Below are 23,710 nucleotides of genomic sequence, written 5' to 3' on the forward strand. Positions count from 1 at the left end.
TCACTCTATAATCAACAAGTAACAATTTATTTATCTAACTCTAACAGGTAACAAATTAACAGAACTACTAACAAATCGAACAATTCACCACCAACTATTCTTCCTTAATAAAATAAAACTCTAATGGTATGCTATTCCAATACATACAAGTCCCACTTATATAAAACAAACTAATAAAAATTAAAGTTTAATCCCTCTAAATCACTGACAGAAGAAATCTCCCAGAATATTCTTTGCCTTCTCAGTTATCCTTCAGTACGAATGCCTTCCTGTGTCAAATTCCTGTGCCAGGAGTACAAGCTAAAAGTGCCATACTACCTTTATTTAGATGAGATCTTACTCAGATCTTAGAGATTTCTGTGAAAGCCAGTGAATTTTCTCTTTTTTTAAAAAAGAGCTGATGGCTGTTAAGGCTGTTCTCTTAACAGATGGCAGTTTGCTCTCACCCTGATTTTCAAATGTCCTCTTCTTTTATACCCTTGATGACCTAATAATTTCTTACAAGTGAAGTGGCCTAAACTTGTCAAAACCATCAGCTTAAAATTTAATTGGGCTTTGGTATCTAGGACCTGGTTTAAATTAATTGGCTAAATTCAAAAACCTGTTGTTAAAAATGCTGCTTTGCCTGCTAACAATATAGCCTTTTGATACACAATTTCAATTTCAAGAACTCTCTGTACATCTGCTGCTGCCTGCAAACTTTTTTTTTAAATCTCCAAGCCTAAAAAACACACCTTTTAAAAGGGACCATGCACTCTTCTCCCCTATCATTTTACAAACAAATCCTGACGTCCTGCCTTCCAATCCATAAGTACTGTACCAACTTTGCAAATGGAGGATACTCCATCACACTCCTGACTTATGCCTTGCAGATGGTGGACAGGCTTTGGGGAGTCAGGTGGTGTGTTCCCTTCTAGTCAGTTCCCAGCCTCTGACATGCATCAACAAAAACCTGGTCATTTGGACATGGGTTGCTTCAGTGCCCGAAGAGTTGTGAATGGTGCTGAACATTGTGCAATCACCAGCAAACATACTGAAGTAGCTGAAGATGGTTTGCCCGAAGGCATCACCCTGAGGAACTGCTGCAGAGATGTCCTCAGACTGTGATGATCAAACCCCAACAACCGTCCTCCTATGTGCCAGGCAGGACTCCAAATGGCAAGAGTTCTCCCCCATTCACATTGACTCCAACTGGTATTGCCAGGGCTCCCTGACACCATCACTACACCACTGTTGTAACCCACAGCTCTTCAGAGAAATTCATTCACAGGAAAACAGGGAAGTGCGTCAATCTCACTTGTAATCTAACAAAGATTCTGACACACACAGTAACATCAAAAACATTCCCACATTAGATCCAGAGGGACCGAGCGCAAGAGCATGCGGTGGGGGAGACAGACAAGCAAAGTCAGGAAGCCACACAACACTGACACATGCATGCACTTCTCAGAAGACAACAGGAGTAAAAACCCAGGCTGACTGATGGGATTTCGAGATTTAATTCTACTATCTGAGCATACTTCAAAGAGATGATTGAATGCAGCAGAGTCCAGAAACAAAAGCGTCTTCAACAAGCGAGGCAGTTGCTGTTCACCCCAGTATTTACAACAGCACAGGTAACACCCTCAATCCAGTCTTGAACCTCTCCCTGTTACTAACATTCTATTTAAACCAGCCAAATCTCCATGCATGCTTTACCTGAAGACCGGTCTCCACAAATGGCACAGATGCGCCTCAGTGACAAGGTGGCAGAGCCAGCTGGGTAAGAAACAGCCTGGTTCGTGCCCAGCGATGACTGAACGTCATCAGAACTGCTGACGGTGTGGAAACTTGACATGCTGACTGTGGAGTTTATCTGAAAACGAAAGGAACAAACATTGCCATTACTCTCCAGTCTGGACAGAGTGGTCTAAAACTCTGCTGGGGGTTAGATGATTTATTTCAGCGATGGACCTGGACAGGGATATAGCTGGGGGGATGCATGGAGAACAGGATGTTCATTTCTTGGCAAGTCCGATCTGATCAGACAAGGCATCGCCATGGATGGAGCAATGGGGGAGGGGACCCCCAATCTACAAGGTAATTTGGCAAAATATGGGAAGATATCCCTTTTGTTTGCAGAGAACAGGTCCATGCATTTGACAGGCCTTTCGGTAATCGGCACCCCTTTGCTCCTGTGGTTTAAATTGCCCTGCAGTTTAAATTGTTGTGACCATTTAAAATTTGGCATTTTTGCGTGGATCCTGATGAAGGGAGATGACAAACTTTAGCAGCATATCTGTCTTCCAGCAATGATCAAGTTCTGTCCCATTAAAGCACTGTTTATACCAATGTCAGACCTTACCTGCTCTGCTCCTCGACTCAGAGTCATACAGCACGGAAACAGACCCTTCGACCTAATTTGCCCACACCAACCAGGTTTCCCAAACTAAACTGGTCCCACCTGCCTGTGTTTGGCCCATAACCCTCTAAAACCTTCCCAATTCTGTCCAAATGTTTTTAACTGTTGTAACTGTACCTGTATCCACCACTTGCTCTGGCAGTTCATTCCACATACGAACCACCCTCTGTGTGAAAAGGTTGTCCCTCAGGTCCCTTTTAAATCTTTCCCCTCTCACCTAAAACCTGCACCCTCTTGTTTTAAACTCCCCTATCCTGGGGAAAAGATCTCGGCTATTCACCTTATCTATGCTGCTCATGATTTTATAAACCTCTGTAAAGATCATCCCCTAATGCTCCAGGGAAAGAAATCCCAGTCTATCCAGCCTCTCCTTTATACCTCAAACCCTCCATTCCCTGTAACATCCTTCCTATAGCTCCATCCACCACAACCCAGAAATCACTGGGTCATGTCCCTCCATGCTCCTGGCTTAGCCAGCTTTCCACCTTCCCAATGCCAAGCAGGGTTGCGGGGAGACAGAGGATACTCTTCCTACTTACCTGTGGGCTGTTCACAGGCCGATAGCCCAGGGACGGTGTTGAAGTGGAGCTCAAGGAAGAGCTGATGACTGAGAAGTGCGCGCCAACGCTGCTGACGGGAGAACTAACCGAAGACGAGACGCCTGGCCCGACGACAGAGGAATGGAGGGGTGGAGAGCTGTTCATTGTTCGCCGCCGTTGTGGGGAATTGACCGAAGAGCTGTCAGGACTCCCGCAATCTGCGTGGCCAAGAAAAATGGTATCAACTTTTAAAGTGAGGGGAGAGATGTGCAAGAACATGTCAACCCGCCTTCGCTGCAGGAAAAAACCCAGACCAGCAGTCTACACACATACACAAACTGGGCATCATTACTCACAGCCCATATCCCGTACGGATTCTGTCACTATTACACACTGTCCCCCGCACACAGATTGTCACTGTTGTTGGGAAGTCAGGTCGAGTATTTGATGTCTGTAAAATGATAAGGGGGAAAAGTGCGTCGCCCATCTTAAAAAAAAAAAAATGACATTTTTTTTCTAGGTTTGGAGATGGAAAGAAATGGGCAGGTGCACAGAGAGCTCCTGAAATTGAAACATCATATCAGAAGGCTGTATGGTTAACAACCCAGGCAGTGGTTTGTTTTCTTGCTAAGGAGATTGAAAATCAGCCAATTAATTTGAACTTTAAGTGACAGGCACTTAAAAGCTCAAAACCAATTAAATTTAAATCTATGGTTTTGACAACCTAGGACCAATCCTAATGGAAGAAATTGATAAGTCATCAAGGCTATAAAAGAATAAAGCATTCAAAAAGTGGTGGGAGAGCAACTGCCATCTGTTAGAGTTAACAATCGGCAGCCCTAAAGAGAAAATCACTGATTCTCACAAAATGCTCTAAGTGCTCTGAAAACCGTCACCTGACTAAAGATCCAGCAGCATTCTTAGCTAATATTCCTGACAGAAGAATCTGATGGTGAAAGGCATTCCTGACTGAAGAACAGCGGAGAAGGCAGTGAACATTCCGGAAGATGTATCCTGGCTGTAGTTTTGAGAGACTAAGTTTCTTGAATTTAATTTGGTTTATATCAGTGGGACTTGTATTTATTGGAACAGCATACCATTAGAATTTTGTTTTATTTGGGAATAGTTAGTAATTAAGAGGGGGAATTGTTTAGTTTGTTCATTTGTTGTTAATTTGCTCACTGTTAGATAAATAAATAAATAAATTGTTACTTGTTGATTATAGTGAGAGCATCATTTCATTTAACTTCCACTTTATAACAGTGTCTCAGTTTTTGTTATTCAGAGGGGGTTGACCCCTGCGACAGTGTTGTGAAGCAGCCCGTTCTCTCTCCCTCGGCCCCACACATAGTCTGTCACTATTGCAGCCTGTTTCCCATCCCCCCGCCCCAGTACAGTCTGTCGCACCTCATTTCCCCCCACTCCCCAAATCCCCTGCACACAGCTTATTACACACACACACACATTATAAAACAGTGATTACTGAACACAGTTGTTTAAATAGGACATAAACCATGGTTGCAGACACCAGAAAGATGGCATGAGATTCCTGGAGACACACGCCACCCACAGTGTTGGCAGAATGCTCTGCAGACACACTATAAATGGAAACTTCCCTCTTGCTTTCTTAACGGTTAACTGCTTGCATCACGTGCCAGGTTTTAGAGGGGAAGTGATTCACCTCACCACATTAAAACCAATTTAACAGTGAAATGTCTGCACGCTAACCAGAGCCTCCACACACGCACTTCCCAGTCTCTTTACCAACACCTGAAGTCATTCAGCAAACTTGCGTGAATTGCATTTTCAATCACAAACCAGCATAAAATACTAAATTCAATGCAATCTCTTCACGTATAAATGGATCCTAGAACAGTTCAGAGGGAGATTTACTGTCTCTAACCCGGTGCTGTCCCTCTGTTGGGGGTGTCTGATGAGGACAGTGTAATGGAAGTTTTACTTTCAGTCTAAAGGAGTATAGAGCACTTTAGTCAGTATGTATTCCCATGCTGTACCTGTGCTTGGAGTGTTTGACAGAGACGGTAGCGAGGGAGCTTTACTTTCAGTTTAAAAGAACAGAGGAAGCTTTAGTTTTGGGTTCAGGAGTTGCTAGAGGAAGCCTTATTTTCAGTCTGAAACAGTACAGGGGGCACTGGCCTGGATTACATCTGAGGCAGGGACGTGACCCATGGAAAGGTGTGCAACACCTCTGGGACTGCAAAAAAGCCCACATTCTCACCAAGCCCACCCGAGACTGCTGTGTATACAAGTCGCAATTTCAAAGGTTAGCCACAGCCGTAAAGTAGGAAAGCTCGCAGTCCGACCGACCGTATGCAGAAAGCTGGCACAAACGGTAACGTGATGATAATCACGCTTTTTTTTAAAAAGTGCTGTCGAATGTGGAATCAAGAAGCGTTCCCTTCTCTTCTCCTAAATAATGCCATGGGATAATTTACGTTGATCTAAGAGGGCAAACACAGGCTTTAGTTTACGGTCTGAGTGACAGTACCTCAGACAGTGTAGCTCTCCAAGTGCACTGCATTGACATCCACTCAAGTTTCCATGCCATGTTGGCTCAGGGGGACAGTGTTTACGGATTGTCATTTATTATCTATCCCTGACTGCCCTTGAGGAGGGGGTGGTGTGCTGCCTCCTTGAACCACCATGCTGTACGTACACTCACAAACCCATTCGGGAGGGAGTTAAGACCTAGCCACACTGAAGTGACGGCGATATATTTCCCCGTTCCTACATTTGACTCCCTTGTGCTTCTAGGTGGAAGTGGCTGCAGCTTCAGAAATTGGAGTCGAAGGAGCCTTGGTGAGTCGTTGAGGTGCAGCTTGGAGGTGAATGTCGTTGGTGGTGTCTAGGGGTACCAGTCAGGAGAGCTGCTTTTGAGCTTCTCAAACGTTGTCAGAGCTGCAGGGGCATCGCTAGCTGTGGCCCAACTGGCGTGCAAACATGTTGAAATCACCTGCCTTACACACAGCAACCCAGCTCAGGAAGAGAGGCTTTATTCAGTCGCTGCAAAGTCCATTTCTTCTCACACATTCCTGCACACATAACAATTACAGCTTTTTCTTCCCATGGGCTGTCGTGGGCACAGCTCAAGGGGCTTTTTCTTATGTGTAAAATACAGCAGGTGACAAAAATAGCGTGTGATTGGAACAGAGAACATCCTGAATACTCCAGTCGGAGTGCATTCGAAGAAACCACAGGGGGTCAGTGCACATACAAACAGGGTGACAGGAGGAGGAAAAACAGAGTGTGTGGGGGTCGGACCTTAAACAATGCTGCCTGCAAGCTGCTCAGCACCAGCAACAGTAAACCACACTCCCACACTCAGGCAACCTCCGTTCAAACGCTGCAGGCTATGGCCACTTGAGCCAATCGCAAGTTACAATGTGCAGTTATTAAGATCCAAACCACAACTTCTCCAAACTATTAAAACACTGCAGAAGGACAGCTCGACGTGGGGCCACAGTATCAGCAGAGGATGCAACAGCAGTAATGTTACCGGGCTAGAAATCCAGAGGCTCCAGGTTCAAATCCAACTTGTGTGATAAGGCTGAAACTAACGGGAGTCTCAGTCACGGGAACCATGACGACGGCCACTGTTTGGCGTAAAAATCCATCAGGATCACCGCTGCTCTTTAGGGAAGGAAATCTGCCGAATTTCGCTCGTAACTTCTCTCTGAGTTACCGAATTCACGGGCAATCGGGGATGCGCAATAAAAGCAGGCCTGCCCAGCGACCCACACGGCCTCTGTGAAGGATTAAGGGCAGTAATGCACTGGAACGACAGTGGGGGAGGTGGTTTCGAGCAAGGTGGGAACCTCAACTAATTGGCCGGGAGCAGAGTCTGCTCATGCCAGCCACGGGCCAATCACCCCTTGGCCTTTGACTGGCATCAACGCGGACCCTTCCCATGGCCCAGCCTTTGTGGTCGGTGTTTCCAACTATTTCCCTACCGCCACCCCACAGCCGGGAGGCTATGACCTAGTGGTATTATTGCTGGACTGTTAATCCAGAGACCCAGATAACATTCTGGGGACCTGGGTTCAAATCCCACCATGGCAGATTTGAATTCAATAAAATATCTGGAATTAAGAACCTAATGATGACCACGAACCCATTGTCGATTGTCAAGATAAGCCCATCTGGTTCACTAATGTCCTTTAAGGAAGGAAACTGCCATCCTTATCTGGTCTGGCCTACATGTGGCTCCAGACCCACAGCAATGTGGTTGACTCTGAACTGCCCTCTGGGCAATTAGGGATGGGCAATAAATGCTGCCTGGTCAGCGATGCCCTCATCCTGTGAATGAATAGAGACAAAAAACCACTGCAGACTCCCAACCCTTTTCCAATTCCCCTGCCCTTTTGAAGATGCTGGGTGTAGGCCTTCCACCAGCTTTACCGATCCACACCAGGCCATTCTGCGCAGCTCGAGCATACAGAGAATGCGCTGGCATACTACACAGCCATGGGAACATCTGACAGTCACACAGGCTTTGTCTCTCTTCCCCTCCGGTCTCGGTTCCGCGTCTATCCCTCGGCCAGCATCACTAAAACAGAGTATCGATGATTGTTCAGTAGGGTAGAACATAAGCATCGCTGAAAATAAAGAGGTTTCCTGTCAAAAATGTTCATCTTGCACTTGTCGGGACAGAGTTGCAAGAATACCAGATCCCAAAGTGAATGACAATTTACACTGCACGGGAAGAGAGCGCTGGACTGGTTGGCAAATACCTGATGGAGGGTGCTCATGGAAAATGCACCAGGGAGCAGTTGACTGCTAAATGTTTCAATTCAAAGCAGTCAAGTTGACTGTGACAGGTCAAGGGATGGCAATATCGTCATCATTGTGCCATTGCCTGTCGGAGGCCCACTCAAGAGTAAATTTGCTGTCTTGCTTTTTGCATTGCAAAGAACTTCAGGACATCCTTTTAGGGTGGGGGTGGGGTGGAGAGGTGCTGAGAGGCAAGGTGCCACATTGCTCTTACTCTGGACTGGAGCCAAGGCCGCCACACGTTAACCAGCAATGCCATCTGCAACAGTGAGAAGCGGGCCAGCACCAGCTAACCACAATGCCCTCACTATGAACTCTGCAACCCGAGCTGAGGCAGGCCACTCACAGCTCTGTGCTGCAGGTGCAAACGCCTTGCCAAGTGACACAAAGACAGCTGAAAACACAGCGAAACGCAGCAAATGCATTTAGGGAGGCGGTGGGGGGGGCGCTGAGCAATGGGTGTGAATGCAGCTCACTCTTTGTCGGTTGTGACAGTGGGGGTGCTGCTGGGGAGGGGTTTGTGGGGGTGACACACTTCCTTTTCAGCTGTTCAAAGTCAACGTTTAGTATTCACATGTCACAGACAGCAAATCTCCCTCTACCCTCGCTCAGCCGTGACTTACAAAACGAGAGGAGTAGGCTGTTCGGCCCCTCGAACCTGCTCCACCAATTGCAGTCTCGACTCCACTTGCTTTCCTGTCCTTCGGCTACCGCTGACTCCTCTGTCAATTTGTCAAACTCAAGACTTAAATGCACGTGACAACCTGGCCTCCGCTGCTTCTTGGGCAAGAGATAGCCACAGGAAAATAAGCCTGAGAAAATAAAAACCTCCGTCCTAAATGGGAGGACTATTTTAACTCTGCATCCCCTAGGTCTAATCTTTCCTATAAAAGGAAACATTCCTGGCAGTATCCACCCTGTCAAGCTGCCTCACGATTGTCTCTCGCTCATTAAGATCACCCTCCCATTCTTCTGAACTCTATGGGATACAAACCTAGCCTGCCCCACATTTTCTCATGAGATAGTGGTGCGGGGAGCAGTTATCAGTTCAGCAAATACATTCTCTGAACTGCTTCCAGTGCAATTACACCCTTCCTTAAACAAAGATCCACAGAAGAACAGGCTGAACTAGCGCAGTGATAGTAGGAACTGCAGATGCTGGAGAATCCGAGACAACAAGGTGCAGGGCTGGATGAACACAGCAGGCCAAGCAGCATCATAGGAGCAGAGAGGCTGACGTTTCGGGCCTAGACCCTTCATCAGAAAAGGGGGAGGGGAAGGGGCAGTATTCCCTTCCCCCACCCCTCCAGCTCTTCAAAGACTGGCATTCCCAATTCCAACAAACCAACAGCTACAGAAACAGGCCATTCAGCCCAACAGTCGGTGTCTGCAGTTGACGTGAGCCTCTCTTCCACCCTTTGTCACCTAACCCTTATACCTCGGCAGCATTTCTCCTTGTGTGTTCGCTCTCGTTTCCCCCGAAACGCCTTGACGTTGGTTCTGTCAGTCACACCCTGTTGTGGCAAGTCGCACGTTCTAACCACCGTCTGGCTAAGGCTTCTTATACCACCTCCACTCAATCCCTCCCCACCCACCGAACCCCAGCACCCACCCGCTGCCCCCCTTGGATTTATTGCTGACCGTCTGATATTTACAGCCACTTGGTCCCATCTCCCTCAAAACGGACACATCTCTGGGGTCAGCCTGATCAGAAGTCGTTTTAAAATATCAGAAGCCTTGGACAGTTTGGCCCCTCTGGGCTTTCTCTCCCCCCAGAAGTGAAAGAGCCACAGGCCACCTGGTCCTTTGCTTGGTCAGCGAGCGGCGGTTCAGAATCCGTTTGGGGAATGAGCAGAGATGTTTCACCCTCAGAACGAGGAGCAGACAGAAGAGACGTTCAGCCCATGTCAGCTGGACGTACGTGAACAATCAGATGCCAACAAACGCCGTTCAGCACAAGGCGAGAGATCACAATCTCACCCAGCTGAGCCCCAGAGTCAGCAAGATCTGTGTCACTTCCGCTCCTGTACCACAAGCTCAGCAAATGTCTTGGAGGGTGGGGGGAGTTGGTGGAGAGAGGAGAGGAGAGGAGAGAGGAGAGGAGAGGAGAGGAGAGGAGATGGTGCGGGCAGGGAGAGAAAAAGAGACAGAGACAGAGACTGTCAGCAGTCACAGAGCAGTCCACAATGGACTGTGCTTCAAACAAGTGACTGCCTTAAAACTCGCTAGCTTCCCTCGAAATGGCATACGAGCCGGGAGGTTGGGGGTGGGGGCGGCTGCAGGAGAGTCAATGGAGGTGTTGAAGATCCAAAGCCCACAGCTGACAGCGAGGTTAAAGCTGGGCCCTGTTAAGGAGGATCAGTAATCGGCAGTCCCACCTACAAAGACAGTCGGCGAGAGAACCACAGGTGAGGAGATTCCCAACCAGACTGTAGCACCTCGTCCAAACCTACTCGGGGGGTAATTAGGGACGGGAAGTCAATGCCGGGTACTCCAACATCCTGCGGGCAAATTGATGATGAAACTTTCCCTTCCAACAAGGCAGCGGCCTGAACAATGTGGCAAATTTGGTCATTAGCTCTCAAAAGGGAATTGAATATCAGGGAGGAGATGGCCGACAGGTATTATCGCTAGACTGATAATCCAGAGACCCAGATAACATTCTGGGGATCCGGGTTCGAATCCTGCCACGGCAGATGGTGGAATATGAATTCAATAAAAACAAAAATCTGGAGTTAGGAACCTAATGATGACCATGAATCCATTGTCGATTGTCAGGAAAAACCAATCTGGTTCACTAATGTCCTTTAGGGAAGGGAACTGCCATCCTTACCTGGTCTGGTCTACATGTGACTCCAGACCCACAGCAATGTGGTTGACTCTGAACGGCCGTCTGGGCAATAAATGCTGCCCTGGTCAGCGATGCCCTCATCCCATTAATGAATAAAGAAGAAGAAAAAAAATGAACAACTATGTGAAGGGGAATGAACTTGGAGGGCTGTGGTGGACTGCGCAAGGAAGTTGGGGCTGAATGAAGTGCCCCTTCAGAGGGCTAACAGAGGCACGGCAGAGCCGAGCAGCCTCCACCCGTGGTGTTTTCAAACCTCTCGAACCCCGACATGCATTTGCAGCTTCCTACACATGAGCAGCGAGGCTCAGAGGTGGTGTCAGCTGGTGTGTGTGCGCGTGCGCGCACCGTTAAGGACGGTGCAGAAATAATCATAGACCGAGTGGCAGCCTCCAAAATGGCACGCTGGAAACGGGAAGGGCTGGGCTGGGCTGGGCTGTTTGTTCAGGCAGACGGTCTGTCAGACAGCCGAGTAAAGGGGGAGCTGGTGAGAAGGTGAGGATGCTGGGCTCAATCCCAGTGTCACTGAAATGTAGGACCCCGTTCAGTGCATTGACTCCGCACAGATCCCTCCAAACAAGCCGCTCACCCACTGCCCATCTCCTGCCTTCTGCCTGTTACTCAGCATGCTGTTCCTTTTCGGATAACAGTCCCCTTGGGGGATGTCGTCATTGAAGCTGCCCCCACTGAACTCCCAGATGCTGTACTCCAGATCTCCACCCCCCAACCACCCGCTGTGAGAGAAACAAAAGGCAAACCTCACAGTAATTTCATTTCCTTTCCCCAGTACTTCAAATCCATGCCTACCCTTGTTTGACCCTGTCACATTTCTCTCTGCCTACACTGTGCAGGTACCTCATGACTGTGAATGCCTGCGTCAGATCTCCTCTCAGGCTTGCTTCCTCTCAGGACAACAGCCCTAACTTCACCAATATCTCTCTTCGCAACCGAAGCTCCTCATCCCTGAAGCAATTCTCGTCCATCTATCAAAAGAGGGACATTTATCATAGAACGACTGTAGCACATGCAAAGGCCATTCAGCCCGACAGTAACCACTCCTGATACCAGCTGTTAATTTCAGATGGCATTCACTTACACTTCAACAGCGACCATCATGGGCTTTGAACCCTCCTTCCCCAGGGTGTTAGCCTGGACTTGTGGAATACATTATTGTACACTACGCCATCTCCTCCTCATTTGTCAGCTGCCCAAGTCATTCTGAATTTTGTTAGTTTCAGCAGAATGAGAATCTTTCATAATCTTGTAAAGGAGTATGTTCCAACTTATAGTGAAACCCACTACTTTCTCAATGGAGCTTTGTGCAACTTAGCAAGGGACAGACAAAGCAATCTCCTCAGAGGACAAAAAGAGACCTTTCAGCCCAACTCGTCTGTGCTGACCAGGTTTCCCAAACTGAACTAGTCCCGTTTGCCTGGGCTTAGCCCATATCCCTCTAAACCTTTCCTATTCATGTAACTGTCCAAATGTCTTTTAAACATTGTGACTGCACCTAACACTTCATCTGGAAGCACATTCCATACATGAATCACTATCTGCGTTACCTCACGTCCTTTGCAAATCTTTTTCTCCTCTCACCTTAAAATATGGCCCCTAGTTTTGAAATGCCCCACCCTAGGGAAAAGACACCTGCCACTCACCCTATCTATACCCCTCATGATTTTATAAACCTCTTTAAGGCCACTCCCTAACCTCCTCTGCTCCAGTGAAAAAAGTCTCAGCCTATCCAGCCTCTCCTTGCAACTCAAACCCTCTATTCCTGGAAAATCTCTTCTGAACCCTCTCCAGTTTAATAATACCCTTCCTTTGCAGGGCGACCAAAACTGGACGCAGTATTCCAGAAGAGGCCTCACCAATATCCTGTACAACCTCAACATGATGGCCCAGCTCCTATACTCAAAGGTCTGAGCAATGAAGGCAAGCGTGTTAAACAACTTCTTAACCACCCTGTCTAGCTGTGACGCAAATTTCCAAGAATTATGTACCTGAACCCCTAGATCTCTGTTCTACAACCAGGGCCCTACCACCAGGAAAAGTTGAAAAACACAGGAGGCGGGAGAGGGTGAGCGCGCAGTGGGGTGGAGTAGAAGGATCTTCAGGTTAGACAAGAATAGCTGTGCAGCATTGGCTTGGACCAAATGGACCACATGGTCTGCTCCTCTGCTGTAAATTCGATCTAAAAACTAGATTACTGGGTAAATTATAAAAAAGTTATATTAATCTGTGGGAGGGAATTTAGGGTGTGTTAATTGCATAAGCTGCGTGCCTGGCTTTAAAATAGTACAGCACCCACCAAAACTACAAACACACAGACGTTGCCGAGAGCTTTTCTCCATAATTGAATTATTCAAAGCCCCTGCACCACCCACCTCCTCACCCCCAATGAGGTATATTTGTGATATACCAGATCAAACACCCTCAAAACATATGCAGAAGGTAGTCTAGACCCTAACTTTTTCTTATTTAAAAAGTAGAGTTCTAGATGCAATTCAATTGGTCAAACTACTCAACATTAAGCAAAACACTCTTTAGTTTTACACTGCAGTTAAAATAGACAAAACTAAAAATAAAGAATGGCTTAACTGCAACTCTATCGAAATGCTTAACGGAATAATTGATATATTTGCTACTAATAATTAACTGCTCCAATATAGTAACATCCCATAAACACATCCTTGGCACAAGGCAAATTTTAGCAAAATAGACTATCTTAAGGGCAGAGATAGTAAGAACTGCCAATGCTGGCCTGCTGTGTTCCTCCAGTTCCACACTTTCTTAAAGGCAATTCTCCAATTCAGGAAGAAAAAAAAATCAAGATCAAACTGTAAGAGTAACAGGGAGAGATGTATTGCAGCTTCCCAACTCAGCTTCAAGACTCCAGCAACAACTGCTACTGAGAAACTGAAACTAAAAATTCCAGTTCTGTGGGAGCTTGACCCCACCCATTCAGGCTGCTTCTATTGTTCCGACTATAAGGAAAAACCCAAGGCCTCATAAGCTGTTAACTTCATTGGATTCAAATAAACAGCTCACTACCTTTGGCTTAAAACCTCTCTTCAAGAAACAACCAGGACGAAATACACCTCCTGAAGCCACAGTATTGCCACACAAGATGGCAAAATCCGTGGGAGTGTCGCAACAGTGATGTGGCAATTCATATCATCAGGCTGAATGGTAAAACTAGATACATGTTTACTTGATGCGTGAAGTGCCCCTTTGAACAGAAACATTGAAATCTCGCACAGAGAAGCAAAGTGGTATTGACGTTCCCAGGTTTCTTTTTCCCCATCTGATGTCAATCTGTTTATTTTGCCCATCAACGGGCAATCTGAGGTATACGAAATAATGAGAGGCACACAGAGTCAGAGTTGTACGGTAGGGAAACAGACCCTTTGGTCCAATTCATCCATGTCAACCAGATATCCTAAATAAATCAAGTCCCATTTGCCAGCATTTCGCCCACATCCCTCAAAACCCTTCCTATTCATGTACGCAACATGTTGTAATCATACTAGCCTCCACCATTTCCTCTGGCAGCTCATTCCTCTGTATGAAGAAGATCTCCCTTAGGTCTCTTTTAAATCTTTCCCTTCTCACTTTAAACCTATGCCCTATAGTTTTGGTCTCCCCCACCGTGGGGAAAATACCTTGGCTATTCACCCTATCCATGTCCCTCATTGTTTTATAAACCGCTATACAGTCACCCCCCCAGCCTCCGATGCTCCAGGAAAAATAGCCCCAGCCTATTCAGCCTCTCCCTAAAGCTCAAATCCTCCAATTCCAACAAAATCCTTGACAATCTTTTCTGAACCTTTCCAAGTTTTTAAAATCCTTCCTATAGCAGGGAGACCAGAATTGTAAAAACCAAAAGAACTGCAGATGCCGTAAATCAAGAACTAAAACAAAGTTGCTGGAAAAGCTCAGCAGGTCTGGCAGCATCTGTGAAGGAAAAAACAGAGTTAACGCTTCGGGTCTGGTGACCCTTCCTCAGACCAGAATTGTACTCAGTATTTCAAAAGTGGCCTAACCAATGTCCTGTACAGCTGCAACATCACCTCCCAACTTCTGGAGTAGATCATGAGAATCTTTTCCCCACTGGAAGACATGTCTAAGTCCAGAGGGCAAATGTTTAAGGTGAAGAGTAAGTGATTTAAAGGAGATTTGAGAAAATGTTTTTCCCCCCACCCAGAGAGAGGTAGAAATATGGAACATGCTGCCTGAGAAAGTGAGAGAGGCAGGTACTCTCACACCATTTAAGAAGAATCTGGGTGGGCACTTAAAATGCCAGGGCGTAGTAGGCTGTGGACCAAGTGGAGGTAAATAGGATTAGTGTAGTTTGGTGTTTGTTGGTCAACATTGATATGGTGGGCTGAAGGGCCTGTTTCTATGCTGTGTTACTGTATGGCTTAATCACATAGAATGGGACAGGTGCTCCCAAAATGTACTGTTTACCAAGAAATTCTGTAACAGTTTAGTATTGCTATTTTTTTGATAAATATTGACAGATTCCAGTTTTACTTCTGTGCATTCATTGCATCTCCGGCAAAAAAAATCTGAAAAGCAGTTTTAGCCTGAAAGATACGTCCGGAATGACACTGCTTCTGGGAATCATGATGTACAGCACTGCAATTTCAGGTAGCTCAACGTACCAAATCAGTAACCGCACACCCTCTGGCGCACACTTACAGCACCACTCCAGAACGGTCAAAGATGGAACGTGTCTGCGGATACGATTACACTTGGGAGACAATGCCCTGAATTGAAAGCACGATTGTTCTGAATTAACCAGTCTTACAGGCTACTCTTTCTGCAGACCCTTTACCAGACAGCACCCGGGATCTACTTTCCAACAGGTCCAGCACAACAACCACATCAGATATGGATCGAAACCCGAAACCGAAGTGTAACCAGAGGAAATCCTCCGCCAGGTCAATAATACACAGCACGCCAACAAAGTATACAAGAGGATGTGAAGACGTTCGAGTGCTTGTGCCTACCTGCAAGACCCATCCATGATGATATGACAGGAAGTAAATCAGGTCCTTTACTGAATTGTTTACAGTTGAAGGTCAATTGACCCGTTGTGACTGTACAAGCTGGAGAAAAGGTTTCCAGCCTAACCCACCTTTGATCCGTAGCCCTGTCGATTACAGTACCTCAATTTTTAAACGTAATAAGGGTTTCTATTTCTACCACCCTTCGAGGAAATGCCCCACCCTACCGCCTGCCTCTGGGTAAAAACTTTCCCCATCTAAACATTTTTTTATTGAATCATACAATCCCTGCAGTGTGGAAGTAGGCATTCAGCCTATTGGGTCTGTACCACCCCTCTGAAGAGCATCTCCTATCTACCTTATGGGGCAGCACGGTGGCCCAGTGGTTAGCACTGCTGCCCCACAGCACCAGGAACTCAGGTCCGATTCCACCCTTGGGCGATTGTCTGTGTGGAGTTTGCACGTTCTACCTGTGTCTGCATGGGTTTCCTCCAGTTTCCTCCCACGGTCCAAAGACATGCAGGTTAGGTGGATTGGCCGTGCTAAATTACCCCATACTGTCCAGGAATATACAGGCTAGGTGAGTTTGTCATGGGAAATGCAAGGCTACAGGGGTTGGGTGGTGCAGGTGCGGGTCTGGGTAGGATGGTCTTCGGAGGGTCGGTATGGACTCGATGCTCCTTTTCCAAAGTACTTTTAAATGCATCTCCTCTACCCCTGAGGGAAATGGGTATTTTCAATGAGATGATCATAGAGTTTTTACAGCACAGGCCAAAGCCCTTTGGCTTGTCCTGTCCAGTCATCAAGCACGTCTGTAACCTAATCCCTTGGGAGTCAGTTAGCTCAGTTGGTTGGACAGCTGGCTCGTAAAGCAGAGGTATCCCAATGGTATGGGTTCAATTCCCACACTGACTGAGGTCACCATGAAGACCCTACCTTCTCAACCTCTCCCTCACTTGAGGTGTGTTGACCCTCAGGTTACACCACCACCAGTAGACCACTCCAGCCTTATGGTGACCTTACCTTGGCTTTTATTCTAATCCCAGGTTCTAACCCTTCCCTTGTAACCATGTTGGTACAGTGTTTAAGTGCTCATCCAAACAGTTCTTTAATCTCTTGAGGGTTTCCACACACTTTTGAGCAGCGAGATCTAGTCTTTTTTTAAAAAATTCATTCACAGGATGAGGGTGTTGCTGGCCAGGCAGCATTTATTGCCCATCCCAAGTTGCCCAGAGGGCAGTTAAGAGTCAACCACATTGCTGTGGGGTCACATGGTAAGGACGCCCTAAAGGACATTAGTGAACCTGATGGGTTTTTCCGACAATCGGCAATGGTTTCATGGTCATCATTAGACTCTTAATTCCAGATATTTATTGAATTCAAATTAAACCAACTGCTGTGGTAGAATTTGAACCCAGGTTCCTGGGTCTCTGGGTTATCAGTCCAGCAAATATACCACGAGGCCATCACCTGATATCCACCACCATCTGTTGAAAGAATGGTTTCCCCACATAGCCCCTAAACTTCCTGCTCCCTGCCATAAAACTGCACCCCCTCCTGCTGATTGATCCCTCTACTAAGGCAAAAGGTTTCTCTCTATCTATGCCCCTCAGAACTTTGTACACCTCAATCTGGTCTCCCCTCAGCATTTTGTCCTCTGAAGCGCGTGGCTTCGGCCTATCTTGTCTTTCTGCATAGCTGCATCGCTCCAGCCCAGGCAACAACCTGGGGAATTTCTTCTGCACCGTCTCCCGTGCACTCAGACCCTCCATACAGTGTGGTGACCAAAACTACACAATGCACTCCAACTGAGGCCTAACATTATATATAGCTTCAACAGGATGTTGCCTGGGCTGGGCCAATTTAGCTATGAAGACAGACTAGTTAGGATGGGGTTGTTTTCTGAGAGTAGAGAAGACTGAGATGGGAACAGTGATTAAGGTGTACCAAGTTATGAGAAGTACAGATAGGGAAAAAAAGTGGAAACGTTTCCCTCAGTGGAAGAGTCAATAAGCTGGGGGGCGGGGGGTTAAGAATGAGGAGCAGGGCATTTAGTGGGGATTTGCGGAAATTCCTTTCCACCCAGAGGTTGCCGGAATTTGGAACCCACAGGGTGGGAGAGGCAAGACCCCATCAAAACACTGAAGAATCATTTAGATGAACACCTGAAACACCACCTCATGCAAGGCTAGAAAAGGTCAAATGGTGGAAAAAAGATAGATAGATGCCTGATGAACAACACAATCACAATGGACGGAAGAGCCTTTCTCCATGCTGTAAAACCTCTGATTCTACCACTCATCACGTTAGTCCCTTGGACTTGTTAGCTCTCCAAAAATATACTACCTCCGACTTTTCAGAATTAAATTTGATTTTCCACTGTTCAATCCATCTAACCGGGCCATCCATGTTGTTCTGTAATCCAAGGCTTTCCTTCTCACTATTTACCGCAACACCAAACTTTGCGTCATCTCCAAGCTTAGTGATCATACCTCCTACATTCACATCTTGATCAGTAACACTGACTCCAAACAGCAAGGGTCCCAGCACTGACTCATGTGGAATGCACCAGAAACAGGCTTCCAGTCACAGAAATAATGTTCAACTTGCTTCCAGCTAAGTAAATTTTGGATCAAATTTGCAGATTGTTCAGGATCCCGTGGGCTCTTGGTTTCTAAACCAGTCTACCACGCCAGTCCTTGTCAAAACACTTACTTTATCCACACATCAACTATACTCATCTAATAACCTCCTCAAATCATCCAACCAAATTTATTGGACATGATCACCCCCCGCACCGAAAACATGATGCTGACTATCCTTAATTAGTCCTTGCCTCTCCAACTGGAGATTAATTCTGAGCCTCAGAATTTTTTCCATTAGTTTTCTTACCACTGAGGTTAGACCCACTGGTTCCCTGGTTTATCCGTACCAATGTTCATGAGCAATGGCACATCAGCTGACCTTCACTTCTCTGGCTCCTCTTTGAAGACCAGGAAGAAAATTAAAAATTAATGTCAGAACCCCTGCAATTTACCTCCTGCAACTCTCAAACCCACTAAAACTTCAAATACCTCCTCCTCTCAATCCTAATTTGTTCAAATACATTACATTCTCCCTCCCTGAATTCTAGACCTACATCATTCTTTCTCTGTAGTGAATACAGATGCAAAGTTCCCACTTGAAATCTCAGCTTTGTTTTCAGGGTTGACTTTATTTGGTCCGTAATAAGCCTTACTCTTTCCCTGGTTATCCTCAAGGCTTGAATAGGCTTATAAAACACCTTCAGATTTCCTTAATGTTACTGGCTAGTGTTTTTGCATGCCCTTTCATCACTTTTCTAATTCCAGAAACCGGAGCACCTGGAGGAAATCCATGCAGACATGGGGAGAATGTGCAAACTCTGCGCAGACAGTTGCCCGAGGTTGGAGTCAAATCTGGGTCCCTAGCGCTGAGAGGCAGCAGTGCTAGCCACTGAGTCACTGTTCTATACTTGTCCTATGTACCTCCAATCCTTATCCCATACACATGCCAAATTAGTTTAAAATCTCTCCAAAAGCACGGGCAGAACCCATTCCCAGTTCCTGCAAGGATGTTACATCTCACTCTGGCTCAGATGCAACCTATCAGATTCGGACAGTTCCCAGCTTCCCTAGAAACTAACCCAGAGATGCAGAAATCTAATGTCCTTTCTAACTCTTTCACCACACATTCATCTGTTCTATCACCTATACTTGCTTCACGTGGAACTGGGAATAATCCAGAGATTACAACCTTCGAGGTCGTGCTTTCTGATCTGCTACCTCGCTCTCTGAATTCTTGTTGCCTTTTTCGTGATCGCCTTGGTCCTAATTGGAACCACAATCACTGACTGTTCACCTTCCCCCTTCAGAATGCCCTGCAGCCATTCAGTGACATCCTTGACCCTGGCCCCAAGGAGGCAGCAACTGTCCTGGAGTCACATCTGTGGCCTCAGAAAATCCTGTCTGTAGTCCTCATTCTTGACTCTCCCATCACTAATCTTTTCCCGCTCTTTCTACTGTGTAGCTGGGCCATGTCTGCACACCCCAGAGGAACTATCACCAATACCAACATAGAAAATCTGTTCTTGACCGATATACACTTGGGGCTTTCCTGACTACCTACCCACTGCCCTTCTTCTGAATGATGGTCACCCATCCCCTCTTTCATTGCACTTCCTTATGCTGCGGATCACACCTTTCAAAAACATGCTGTCTACATACCTTTCAGCCTTACCGATACACTACTATGACACAAGCTGACGCTCAGTGTCCAAAGTCCAGCGCTGAAGCTGATCAAACCAGTAAGATCTCTCACGTACTACAGGCCGTATAATTACACAGGGATGAACCATCCCTGCTATGACTAGTCTCTGTCCTCAAGTTACTTTCTTTAATGCTAACTTTACCCTCTGTCCCACTAATATCACTTTCTCATATCATATGACTTTCACTTACCTCTGGTGCCTTCCAAGTCAATCCCTGCATTAATGGGTTCAGAGATAGTAGGAACTGCAGATGCTGGAGAACCTGAGGTAAACAAGGTGTAGAGCTGGATGAACACAGCAGGCCAAGCAGCAGAGGATGAAGAAGAAGGTACTTTCTGAAGAAGGGTCTAGGCCTGAAACGTCAGCCTTCCTGCTCCTCTGATGCTGCTTGGCCTGCTGTGTTCATCCAGCTCTACACCTTGTTATCTCCTGCATTAATGGTGCTGTTTCAAAGAGGAAGAAGGGTTTTATCTCGCACACTGGGCGAGTGTGTGTTGCTCAAACAGCATCACAAAAACAAAAGTGGGACCATCAGATTGCTATCACAATGCAGCTAATCGGAGCTGGCTGTGCATCCACTGTCAACCATGGGTCCTGCATGAAAACACTGGTGACATTTCTATTGGTTGTGAAGCACTCTGGCATGCCCAGACATCATAGGGGTGCATGTTAAATGCAGGTTATTGATTCGCCGCTTTCTGCTAACCTGTGAACCGAACAGTCGTAGCGTGTGAATTGGGTGAGCCGGGCGGGAAGACTGCAAGGGCATTAACAAATTGAGGTAGGAACTTCAGCTACTGACCGTCTCACTTGCCCCTCCTTGCCATGCCATGAGTGGGATTTCAGCGGGAAGAGAGTTGGTGATGGGGTGCCAGCGTGACGCACACCTCACCATATGGCTTAGTCATAGCTATACAGCACAGAAACAGACCCTTCGGTCCAATTCATCCATGCTAACCAAACATCCTAAATTGATCTAGTCCCAGCATTTGGCCCATATCCCTCTAAATCCTTCCTATCCAAGTATCCATCCAGGTGCCTTTTAAATATTGTTATTGTACCAGCCTCCACCACTTCCCCTGGCAGCTCATTCCATACATACATCAACGTCTGCATTAAAATGTTGCCCCTTAGGTCCCTTTTAAATCTTTCCTCTCTCACCTTAAACCTATGCCCTCTAGTTTTGGACTTCCCTATTCTGAAAAAGGGCTATTCACCCTACCCATGCCCCTCATGATTTTACAAACCTCAAAGGTCACCCCTCAACCTCCAATGCTCCAGGGAAAATAGCCCATCCTATTCAGGCCCTCCCTACAGCTCAGACACTCCAACCCTGGCAACATCCTTGTAAATGTTTTCTGCACCCTTTCAAGTTTCGAAGATCTTTCCTGTAGCTGGGAGACCAGACCTGACCGCAGTATTCCAACAGTGGCGTACCCAATGTCCTGTATAGCTGCAACATGATGTCCCAATCCCATATGCAATGCACTGACCAATAAGGGAAAGCATACCAAACGCCTTCTTCACCACCCTGTCTATCTGCAATTCTGCTTTCAAGGAACTGTGAACTTTGCATTCCAAGGCCTCTTTGTCCGGCAACACTCCCTTACTGATACCTGGTGATATTACACATTGCTGACCCCTTATTCATCCCCAGTGCCCCAAGCCCAGGTGTGTGCTGCTCACCTCTGCTGTTCTCGCACATTGTGTCCTGGATAATTCCAAAGCTGCAGAAATCTCCAAGTGCAGGAGCAACAAGCCAAGGATTTTGAGGTTACAGAGGTAGCCAGCTCCTCCTCATCCCCCACTCTGAGTCGATGCCAGCTCTGTCCATTGGTATCGCCTTCTCCCCAAAGACTCTCCCCTTCTCCCCACCCAAGCCTTGCTTGGCGATCTCTGCACAAAACCCAACTTTTCCCCTGTGGACCCTAATATCTTGATCCACCTCCAGCCCATTCACTGCTCCTTCCCCATTTTAATGCCAATCTCAACACTGTGCATGAAGAGGGCCCCTGACTGCTATAACCTTCGGGGGTGGGGGGTGCGGAAGATCAGCCACTTTGCCCCTTGGATCAGTCACTCACCCTGAGCACAGTCTGTATCCTGGATGGATGCCTCTCCTGTCCCTTCCTTCTCTCTCTACCCTCACATTCTCTGACCCAGACACCCTTCTGTTCAGACTCTGTCTGTTTCACTCTTCCTTTCTACTGTCCACGTCCTTTTCTCTCTATCTTGGAAGGGAGTCAGTGTCCCTCTCTGCTTCTTTATCTTTATTTCCTTTATCTCCTGGTTCTTTCGTCCTCTCTCCCCTCCTCTTTATTCTTCTAAGTCTACCCACACCTCCTTCTCTTTCTCTCTCTTCCACCAACCCCCCCCACCCCCCCGGCCTTGCTGATGACCCCCCCACCCCGTGCTCCTCCTCGTCCTCCTCCCTTACTGAGCTTTACCCCAAACCCGGCCCGTTCCCCATCCAACAACCTGGGCCTCAGCCCACTGGATCCGAATACTTTATCGTCGATCTTGGGGGCTCAGTGTTTCTCAGTCTCGGACACTAGGCCCCAATCCCCGGGCTCAGGTGACTAACTCACAGCGACGACTCCACACAATCACGGCCAACGGCGATCTGCGCAAGCGCACAGCGAGGGCACCGATAGGCCCAGCACCGTGGGGCGTGGCCCGGCGAGCGGGCGGGGCCACAAGGAGTGGGCGGGGCTCTAAGCGGGAAACGAACCACTTGAATGGGCGGGTCAGTGAGTGGGTAGGCGGGGACAAGGCCGCGGGGGCGGGGCGTTTGTGTGGGTGGGGTCCGGCGTGATCGGGCAGGATGGTTATTAGGGCGGGGCCCTGGCTGTACGGTTCGGTTAGAATGGGCGATGGGTGAGTGGGCGGGGCCGTGAGGAGGGGCGGGGTCTTGGTGTGGGCTCGCGGATCAGTGGGCGGGATCTGGAGGAATGGGCGGGGCCAAGAGTGTCACCAGGGGCAGAACGGTGCCCTGGAAGCAGAGACCCTTCTGCCCATCGCACACATGTGGTGTATGAATTTCAGTGCCAGTCTGATGCCGGGTCCATAGATCATTTGTTCCAGCGACACGAAATGATTTCCAATTCAGGGTGGGGAGAGGCTTGGAGGAGAATCTGCAGCTGCTGGTGTTTCCACGTATCTCCTCGTTGGCTGAGGTCGTGGGTTTGGAAGGTGCTGTCTTGCTTGGTGTAGTCCTGTCATATAGAGTCATACAGCACAGAAACAGACCCTTCAGTCCAACCAGTCCATGCTGACCGCAATGCAGACTATACCAGTCCCACCTGCCTGCACTTGGCCCATATCCCTCCAAACATTTCTTGTTCAGGTACTTATCTAAATTTATTTAAAACGTTGTAACTGTACCCACATCCACTTCCTCTGGACATTCCACTCATGAACAACTCTCAGTATAAAAACATTGCCCTTCATGTCTTTTTAAAATCTTTCTCTCCAAACATTAAAAATATGCCCCCTAGTCTGCAACTCCCCAACAGAGGGAAACAGACACTTGTCATTCATCTTATCTATACCCCTCATGGCTTTATAAACCTCTATAAGATCACCCCTTCTACCTCCTATGCTCCAGTGAAAAAAGTCCCAGACTGTCCAGCCTCTCCTTATAACTCAAAACCTTCTTTCCCAGAAACATCTGATAAATCTCTTCTGAACACTCTCCAGCTTAATCATAACCTTCCTATAACAGGGAGAGAAGAACTGGACACAGTACTCCATAACAGGCCTCACCATCATTCTGTATAACCTTAACTTATCATCTCAACTCTGATACTCAAGTGTGTGAGCAATGAAGGC

The 23,710-nt window shown here is 47.2% G+C and overlaps 2 protein-coding genes across 2 annotated transcripts in view; both read right to left on the reverse strand.

The window, feature by feature from the left end:
- Positions 1 to 22,238, reverse strand: part of LOC125488361 (retinoic acid receptor RXR-beta-A-like) — a 25,057-nt gene extending 2,819 nt beyond the window's left edge. Inside the window, exons 1-3 of the mRNA XM_048621353.1 lie at positions 21,566 to 22,238; positions 2,941 to 3,158; positions 1,699 to 1,855 (exon numbers count right to left, since the gene is read on the reverse strand). Of these exons, the coding sequence (XP_048477310.1) occupies positions 1,699 to 1,855; positions 2,941 to 3,158; positions 21,566 to 21,584 (394 nt within the window). The 5' untranslated portion in view covers positions 21,585 to 22,238. The remainder of the gene's footprint in view (positions 1 to 1,698; positions 1,856 to 2,940; positions 3,159 to 21,565) is intronic.
- Positions 22,239 to 22,450: 212 nt separating this feature from the next.
- The window catches only part of LOC109916950 (retinoic acid receptor RXR-beta-A-like), a 27,861-nt gene continuing 26,601 nt past the window's right edge, over positions 22,451 to 23,710 (reverse strand). The window contains exon 6 of the mRNA XM_048621352.1: positions 22,451 to 22,822. Within this exon, the coding sequence (XP_048477309.1) occupies positions 22,451 to 22,822 (372 nt within the window). The remainder of the gene's footprint in view (positions 22,823 to 23,710) is intronic.

The sequence above is a fragment of the Rhincodon typus genome, unplaced genomic scaffold, assembly GCF_021869965.1.
Source record: "Rhincodon typus isolate 14 unplaced genomic scaffold, sRhiTyp1.1 hic_rhity00000558, whole genome shotgun sequence".
Classification (NCBI taxonomy): domain Eukaryota; kingdom Metazoa; phylum Chordata; class Chondrichthyes; order Orectolobiformes; family Rhincodontidae; genus Rhincodon; species Rhincodon typus.